General features: G+C 44.2%; 1 protein-coding gene across 1 annotated transcript; it reads left to right on the top strand.

Moving 5' to 3' along the window:
• Positions 1–5,952: 5,952 nt before the first annotated feature.
• ankrd63 (ankyrin repeat domain 63) lies at positions 5,953–8,446 on the top strand. Its single transcript, XM_086127615.1, has one exon. It carries the CDS (start codon positions 5,979–5,981, stop codon positions 7,713–7,715), a length of 1,737 nt encoding a protein of 578 aa, XP_085983741.1. The 5' UTR covers positions 5,953–5,978; the 3' UTR covers positions 7,716–8,446.
• The last annotated feature ends 39 nt before the right edge of the window (positions 8,447–8,485 follow it).

Raw genomic sequence — 8,485 nt, 5'->3', positions numbered from 1 at the left:
CAAACACTTACAAGTTACCCTTTGTCATAGTTATAGTCATAATGAGGAAAAAAGACGAGTTCTAGGCTCTCCCCTCTGCAGTCCGCCTCGGCTGCCTGAATGTTAAAGGCCCTGACTGGAAAGCCTTGTCAGAGATGCAAATTGTGTCTTTTCTCCAGGATATGTGTAATTATACACCCACATAAGCCTGGGCCAGAGATCACTCATACTGTTGCTGAATTACCTATATCTTAGCAGGAGATGAGTAACGGGTGATTCATTGTGCCTTTAGTAAACTCAACTTCCATTTTCGTACTGTGCTACTTTCCACTACTACTAACTTCCAGGGGTGACAGGTTGTTTAACTTACAAAAATGAAAAAACAAGAATTTGGTCCAAACCCTTGCGACTGATTGTTGTATTACAGATCTGTGACAGCACCTGATTTGCACTTATATGACTGCTATTCAATTAAATGACTGCTTCTCTTCTTCCAGAAATAATGACAATCTCCCAGCAAAAAGTCAACGTGACGTGACAGCGACATTTGCATCCAATGCAATTCATATTTAAAGCTGCATCAAACTATGTCGCTCAAAACAAGAGGAATAGCGTCAACTACATGTGGACTCAAAAGTGAAGAGGAGGCAGATGGAAATAGCTGAAGTAGTGTTTTATGACAAAAGTAGATAATGTAATGAGTGTCCGGCGTTAAATGTGTGGCGGGCAGCGAGTAGGTGAGTTCTGGGTGAAGCAAGTAAACTGATAGCCAGGTGAGGATGTCCTTCAAAACCACCGAGGAATGAGGGAGGGGCAAATATATAGACCCCAGAGAACTGTGTGAATATATCCAGTGCGCAGGGAAGAAAAAAAAGAGTATGGAGAAATTGGGAGAATGAGAGGTCGAGTTGTTGCTCATTCTGGTTTGTGCAATTAGATGTTGCAACAGCAGGTCACTAGCATGATTTGTATGACAGCAACAAAACAGTCATGAAATGAAGAAAATGTTCCATTTTTTAAAATTGTGTAATGTTATTAAAGGCAATTTTAAAAATTGAGGTTCCTGTAAGCACATATAAATCATCGATGAGCAAATACAATCCCGCATTGGCTTGGGCCGGCTCTGCTTGGCAGCTTTCCGTCTGGAGGCACTGTTGATGAGAAAATATGGAATTCAGCAAGGAAAACACACTTGAAATAACATAGCAAAGCCCAGTTGTGTCAGTTGAAGTGCCACTCCTGAAAATGGGAATCATCTGGCAACTGCACATAGATCAGGAGGGATCTATGAGTGATTGAGAGCCCTCCACAACCTGCCCTACCCAGCCTGAAATGGGAAAGCCACTGAAAGCAAATAATGTGGCGCAGGCACAAGACTTCTCAAAAAATGTATTGTGCCAGCACATAATCACCACAGAATAAAAAAGTTTTGGACCTAAAATTGACCCTTGGGGCACACCATGATAAATTTCAATATGAATTTCAAAGACAGCAGGAGCCGTAACAGTGAGCTAGAGCATATTCCAGCTGACTTTGGGGAAGAGACGCTTCAGGCCCTGGATTGGTCGACAACCAGTCAGTCCATTAGTTCCGATGGGAAATCTGAAACAATCTGTTCTAACGTCCGTCCTACAGTCTACGCTTTCATCAATTCTTCCATCCATCCATCCATTTTCTGATCCGCTTCTCCTCACAAGGGTCACGGGGCATGCTGGAGCCTATCCCAGCCGTCTTCGGGCAGGAAGCGAGGGACACCCTGAACTGTTTGCCAGCCAATCACAGGTTTTCATCAATTCACAGAATCAAAAGCAGATACACTGTGGTCAGGTATGCCTATTTTTTGTCTGATATTAGTACATTTCTCTGCAGAGTGTAAACTTGAAAACACATCATTCATTTCCCTCCTGCACATTTTGTTTTGCATTTTCTCACTGACACAGCAGATGACAGGTGGGTGTGGGATGGCTCATCGGGCGACGGCCCCCACGATGACACCATGTATTTATGTTATGCACTTAAAGCCAATGAATCAACCTCTATCTCCACCCAGAGTAAAGTCCTGTATTTAAACATAATGCTTCAACAAAGCTTCATTTGCTGTGCTCTGAGTGAAGCTCTCAAAGCTCTTCGTGTGTGTGTGTGTGTGTGTGTGTGTGTGTGTGTGTGTGCGTGCGTGTGTGTGTGTGTGTGCATTTGGAGGTTGGAAGCAGTGAATGTCAGAGCTTGTGTGTGGGAGAGAATAGATAAGCGTGGGCCTCAGGGCTGCTTGTTTATTTAAAAAGATGTGAACTTCCTCCTGGTAGCCTGGAACCTCAGGTGCGGTTAGACTGGGGTGATGTTTCATTTCTTCTTCTTCTTCTTCTTTTTCTTTTTCTTCTTCTTTTTCTTCTTCTTCTTCGTAAATGAGGGCAGCATTGAAACTAGTGTGATGCTTCAAGAGCCACTACAGATGATGGTCAAAATGGCAACTAGATGTGGTGATGTCAGTCTGCTTCCTGGCGTCCACAGATATGTCCTTGAGCAAGGCACCACACTCAGCCCCCCTGAATTTTTTTTGCATGCTTGTATGTGTGTGTAGTGTGAGATACTGAGAGGACTTGTGTACAGTACGTGGCAGCGGATATCTCGCCAAATGCAACTTTTCTGTGCAACCCTGAACCTGAACGCAATATTTGAGTAGAAGTACAAGTACCTTTATGGAAAAGAATTGACCAGTAGATAAGACTCATTTGAAGTTGGAACACTCTAAATTGTCCCAACGTGTGGTTGTGAGCATGAGTGGTTGTTGTGACCTGCAATTGGCTGGCAAACAGTTCAGGGTGTCCCCCGCCTACTGCCGATGACAGCTGGGATAGACTCCATCACGCCCACGACCCTCGTGAGGATAAGCAGATTAGAAAATGGATGGATAGATGGATGGATATTCTGGAAATTCTGTAAAAGACTGAGTCCATGGGTATGGGAAAAAGCTCCTTTTTTGGATTTTAAAGTAATGGCAAAGAAAACTCCAACCGTGTTCACAGTTAGACTTCGCTTGCACTGGGCATGAAAATAGAGACGGACGTTTCACTCAAGCTGCCTGCAAAGAAGTCATGTGAGATCTATCACAACACCTCTTTTAAATACAGCAAATAAATGTTTGATTGTTTTGTGTTCTCCGTGACCCAGCTCAACCTTCTATTCAAGTTGCTTCAAGTCATGGATGTGGCTGTGCACCAGACCTTTACACCAGGTGCAACTGAGCGTCAGACACGGCTGCTCGGTGTGGCTGTAAACAAAATACATTTGTAATCCATTTGTACAATGTATTGAGCTGTCAGAGGTGAGCGGGCCTGAGAGGCCGCAAATAGGCCCCGTCGGTGGGGAGATGGAAAGGAAACTCGGTCCGCTCTTCCATTTCCTCCACATCATTGCAGAAAGGGAATTTCCATCAGACCAGACAGATTGCAGAAGGGGTACACAGGTGGCACATGGGGAACATCACGGTGTGGCAAAAACAAAGATTTCAGATTGGTGTCCTCTTCTTAAACAGTCAACCAGGAAACAGGAAGTTACTGACATTTTTCATTTTGACTGAACAGTGAGTCCTCAAGAAAGGTTTGAGTGGCCATTTAAGCCATATTATTTTCATGTTGTTTCAAAAGATGCTGGTGATGTCACTTAAAGAATACATTTCGCAAATAGTTTATTTTTGTTGTTGTTTTGAAAGTCAGGGAGGGAAAAACACTTTTCAAAATCTGTCAGTTGTTTTTCCAATTCGTTTTTGCAAAACCTGCTGCCCCTGCGACCTGACCCCCAGACAAGCAGTAGAAAATCGATGGCCGGATGACTTTTATGCAGTCAACATATTTTCGGTAACAAAGTAATTATGTTTGTTTGTGTGACTTACTGCTAATATTTCCAATTCTTTCACTTCACAGAGACACATCCAACGTTGCCGTGTTCTTACTATGCGGTGCTGGTCCAATGAAGCAGCAATGTTACACATTTGAGAAGGAACCAAGAGGTTCTTCGTTGACAGTGATAAATTCCAGGAAGGTGACAGTATTCTGGTTTGAAAGTAGAAATTAATTACGTTTATTGAACTTCAGCTGGTAATTAAGTTCTCGGAGTGGAGTGGAAGCGCAGCCTGCTGCAAATTGGATTCTGCGTTGGTTTTCAGCATGCTGTAAATGTAATCGTCGTGGCTACGTTTCTCTTGAGTTTTCTGATTTTGGAAAAAGATGAACTGTTCCGTAGAGGACGAGGGCATGTTTGGTCATTGGTAAGACTTTTTTTTTTTTTTTTTTTTTTTTCCACCGAGTCTAGTCCCTTCATGTACTGCATCACTAATGTTGAGTTTCCGATCTAATTTAGTCCCAGGTGACAGTAGCCAAGCTTTGAATTACCAAGAGACTAAACCACAATTTTTTTTCCATTATCGAGTTTTGTTTCCCTGAAGAACATTGATACAGCCCAGAGTCTGCGGAGTCCCCTGTGACTTATTAAGGCATTACAAGATGCAGAAAGCACCTGAACTTGACAAAGGCTTTAATTTCAAATCAAGCATTCAGAGTGCCTCCTGCCTGTTTATGATGAGCAATGAATGAAAGATCAGGTATTTACCATGGAGCCTCCGATTGAATGCATGCGTCTGTCCAATTACTAAATTTCGCGCCAGCAAAACAACCACATTTCATTCACTTGACCTGTCCCATTTTGAATGAATGAGAATTATTTCTATGACAGTGATTCTCTACCAGGGTGCTTTGGCACCCTACTCTCGTGTCCTGTGAGAGATCACTTGAGGTACTGCAGGAAATGATCAAATTTCATTTTATTTGTCTGAAAATGATTCATTCATTATTAGTGACAAATACCTCTATACCTTTGGTCATCTATTTATGCCAGTGACAGACTTGCAAAGTGAATGAAATGCCCAGAATATGTCATGGCTTGCTGTAAGTAGGTTTTCTGAGGAAACCAGAGTACCGGTACCCTGAGAAAACCCACGCAGCCACAGGGAGAACTCCACACAGGAAGGCTGGAGCCGGTATCAAACACTGCACCTCTGCACTGTGAGGCAAACATGCTAACCGGTTGTCCACCGTGCCGCCCGTCAACTCAATAATAAAATACGAATCCTGATCAATAATATAACGTAAGTAAGCATAGGTGAAAATAATTTTTGGGGTGTTATTGATCATAACCCATTCTGAAAGCCTCATTTAAACCATTTTAAAACCAAATTATCCAAAGCCATAAACATAGAGAGGGGAATCAGGAGAGTAGACGTTGTAGATTATTGTGCGAAAATAATACCAATAATGTATTTACAAAATCACACTTGCTTAAATTGGATGATCTGATGGATTTTAAAACCATTCAGCCCAGAGGCTCTTCCAGCATAGATTCAGCCGAGATGAACTGAGAGGAGCGTGTATGTGTAGAAAATCAAAAAAGAAGAACAAATCGGACTTGGAAGAACTCTCTGGACATTGCCTTACATTTATCTTGGAACAACCTACCTCCGGACCTCCAAAACTGCACACCTCTTTCCACTTTCAAGTCCCGTCTAAAAACACACCTGTTCAGGATTGCCTACAACACATAGCTCTTCCATTTCCTATGTTTTTATGATTTTATGTCCTGTTTTTATATAATATCTCGTTTACAAATTTTTACATTGTATTTTCTTATTGTCTGTACAGTGTCCTTGGGTGGCATGAAAGGCGCTTTTAAATAAAATGCATTATTATTATTATTATTATCTTCCCTCTATTGTAACTTCTAAAATCATGATCCTGTCGGAGGTGTAATTAAGTTCATTTGCATGACAAAAAAGTAGAGAGATTTCTTTGAACCTCATATTAAAAACACAACCTTTTTTTTCCTTCTCTCCTTGAATTATCATTCTTTTCAAACAGCACATATTTCTCTCCAGGCAGAGCGTGCTGAATGGATGCGGCCACCACATAATGGTCCTCAGACGTTTGTTTCCTTGGCAACGTGGGGAGTGCATGTGTGGAGAGGGAGGTATAAAAACACACACAGCCCTTCTCTGGGTCTTAGTCTTGAGTGAACACTTTCACTGTCCGAGGGGAGATTTGGAGAACTTGTATGCTCTCCCAGTCGGTCGCTCGTCTTTCCTTTCAGCTCACTCGGAAGCACTTGGCTCGGCGAGCAGGTGTTGCAGAATGATGCGACCCAAAGATTTACGCCAGGGCTCCGGCACCAAGACCTTCCTTGATGCCATGCACGGCGGCAAAGTTCACCTTGCGCGCTTTATCTTGGACGCCTTGGACGGACGGATCATCAACTCAAAGACCGAAAACAGCCGCACCCCGCTCATTTATGCCGTCTGTCTCCAAGAAGCCGGGACGAGAGCCAAATTTGCTCGGCTCCTACTTGAGAAAGGGGCCGATGTCAACTGTCAGGATGAAGAGGGTCGCACAGCCCTGAGTCATGCCTGTGAGTTGGGTCACCTAGACGTGGTCAAGATTCTAGTTCAGTTCAATGCCGATCCAGATATCGCTGATGTGTGGGGTAACAGTGCTCTCATGTATGCCGCCTTTTCTGGGCACAGCCAGGTGCTTGAATTTCTGGTCCGGGCTTTCAAAAGACTTGGGCTGAGACTGGATCGAATGAATAATGCTGGACATACAGCCGTCGAGGTGGCTGACTTCTTTGGACACAACCACTGTGTGCAGATTCTAAACTTTCAGTACAGACGGAGTGTGGGCATTGATGATTCACTTGATCCAGGAAATGTTGGCGATGGAGAGCTGCCTAACAGACTCCCCAGGCAGGTCTTGGAAAAGTTCTCCAAACAGGTGAGCGGCAAAGAAGACCAACTACCGGGGCTGTTTCAGAAGCAGACGAAGATCGGGGACGGCAACGGACTGTGGAACCGCTTCACATGTCCCAGGAACCAGAGCCAGGAACAGAACCATCGGCACAAGTGTTTCCCGCCACCTCAGAAAGGCCAAACCGATGGAGATCAGAATATTTTCTTCATGGCCACACAACTCCAAAACTGCCAGCTTCGCGATCCGAGAGCGACGAGGACGCTCAACACGCCGCCCGAGGCAAACGCAAAAGAAGTCGAAGAAGAAACTGGACCCCAAGAGAAAGCACCGCAAAGGTTTCCTCCCTGCGGGAAAGCAAAATCATTCAACCTGGAGCTTTTGAGCATCAGAAAGCAGTCCTACCAGGGAGACGTGCACGACTCCAACTTGTCAGCCAGCAAATTCAAGAGAGCCTCGCTTCAGGATGACCAATGTCTCCTGGACAAGATGGAATGTCAGGGGAACTCCTGGGTTCTGACAAATCTTTCAGAAAAAGCAGCCGCGGTTCCAAAAGCTCCTTCGGGCATCAAGACTCAGATGGTCAAAGCCCTTGAGGAGAAGACAAAGACAGACGAGCTGCAGAAGAAGGGAAGTTTTGCCCACAGCGGCAGACACAACAAAATGATGTTCAGCCGAGGGGAGACGGAGGCAGGCAAGATGCCCGGCCGTGGCCCGGGGTTCATGGGCCTTGGAACCAGACTGCTCCGTCGATTCACCACACCTGAGTTCTTGAGGATGGTCATTGACTGTTCCTCGGGCTCGTCAAACGGCAGAGGACGAATGTCGCGCTCTGAGACCTTCCCGCTCTCCCACACGCACCAGCAGGTCAACAGTCAGCCGAGCGTGGATAGCATCAGCGGAGTCAAATGTGAGTTTGAAAGCGCCTCGTCTCAGTCGGCCCTCGATTAGGACCACAGAAAGGAGTTCAGATGATGCAAATGACAAGTAGTGTGACTTTCAAAGCACTTACAGTGCGGCGTGGTTGCTTGCCGATGAAGTTTGTGTACGACAAATCTAATACTCACATGCTGATGTCTTGTTTATCTTTGGGGGGGCGGAGCGGAAGTTGATTTATATGTACTATCACTGGCGAAAAATGTTCACTTTGACATTATCAGGGAATTTGTTATTTTTCTTTTGGTTATGATGCTCTCTTTAACTCATTCACTCCCAAAGACGTTTTCAAACGTCTTTTCAGACTTGGTCTAGAATTGGCTGGTACTGAATTGTTTAGAGAAGTTATCAGAAACACCCACCCAGGTATCTACAAAGCTGTGTGCTTGTACACCACCGCAACTACTTTGTCTTTAAAAAAATATATATATACTGTATATACAGTATATATATTAACCCTTTCAGGGACAGCAGTTACGACAGTGGACAGCGTATCATGCTATCAGGTTATAGGGTGCATGAAAGGGTTAATATCTCAGTTAGAATTTGCAAGTATACCTAATGTTCTGGCCGGTAGTTTATGAATTTTCACGGAAGGATGACGACTATAATATGCCGATGGTTTATATTGTAAAAATAAAAGTATTTGATATTGTTTCTGCATTTATAAGGGACTCTCTGGATTTTTGCCTCGTTGTATTCAGTGACAATGTGCTGTATGATTCACGCTGAATAAACACCAGCCCTTTCAACCACCTCGTCAAACCGTGTCGTGTGAGTGAGCG

This window comes from Hippocampus guttulatus, chromosome 13, assembly GCF_054856545.1.
Source record: "Hippocampus guttulatus isolate MCC_2025c chromosome 13, RoL_Hgut_1.0, whole genome shotgun sequence".
In the NCBI taxonomy this organism is placed as follows: domain Eukaryota; kingdom Metazoa; phylum Chordata; class Actinopteri; order Syngnathiformes; family Syngnathidae; genus Hippocampus; species Hippocampus guttulatus.
The sequence above is the reverse complement of the archived record's forward strand: the minus strand, read 5'-3'. Positions and strand labels throughout refer to the sequence as shown.

Excerpts from the sequence above, each read along its gene's own strand:
- ankrd63 (XM_086127615.1), top strand. The coding sequence starts at position 5,979 with ATGTGTGGAGAGGGAGGTATAAAAACACACACAGCCCTTCTCTGGGTC.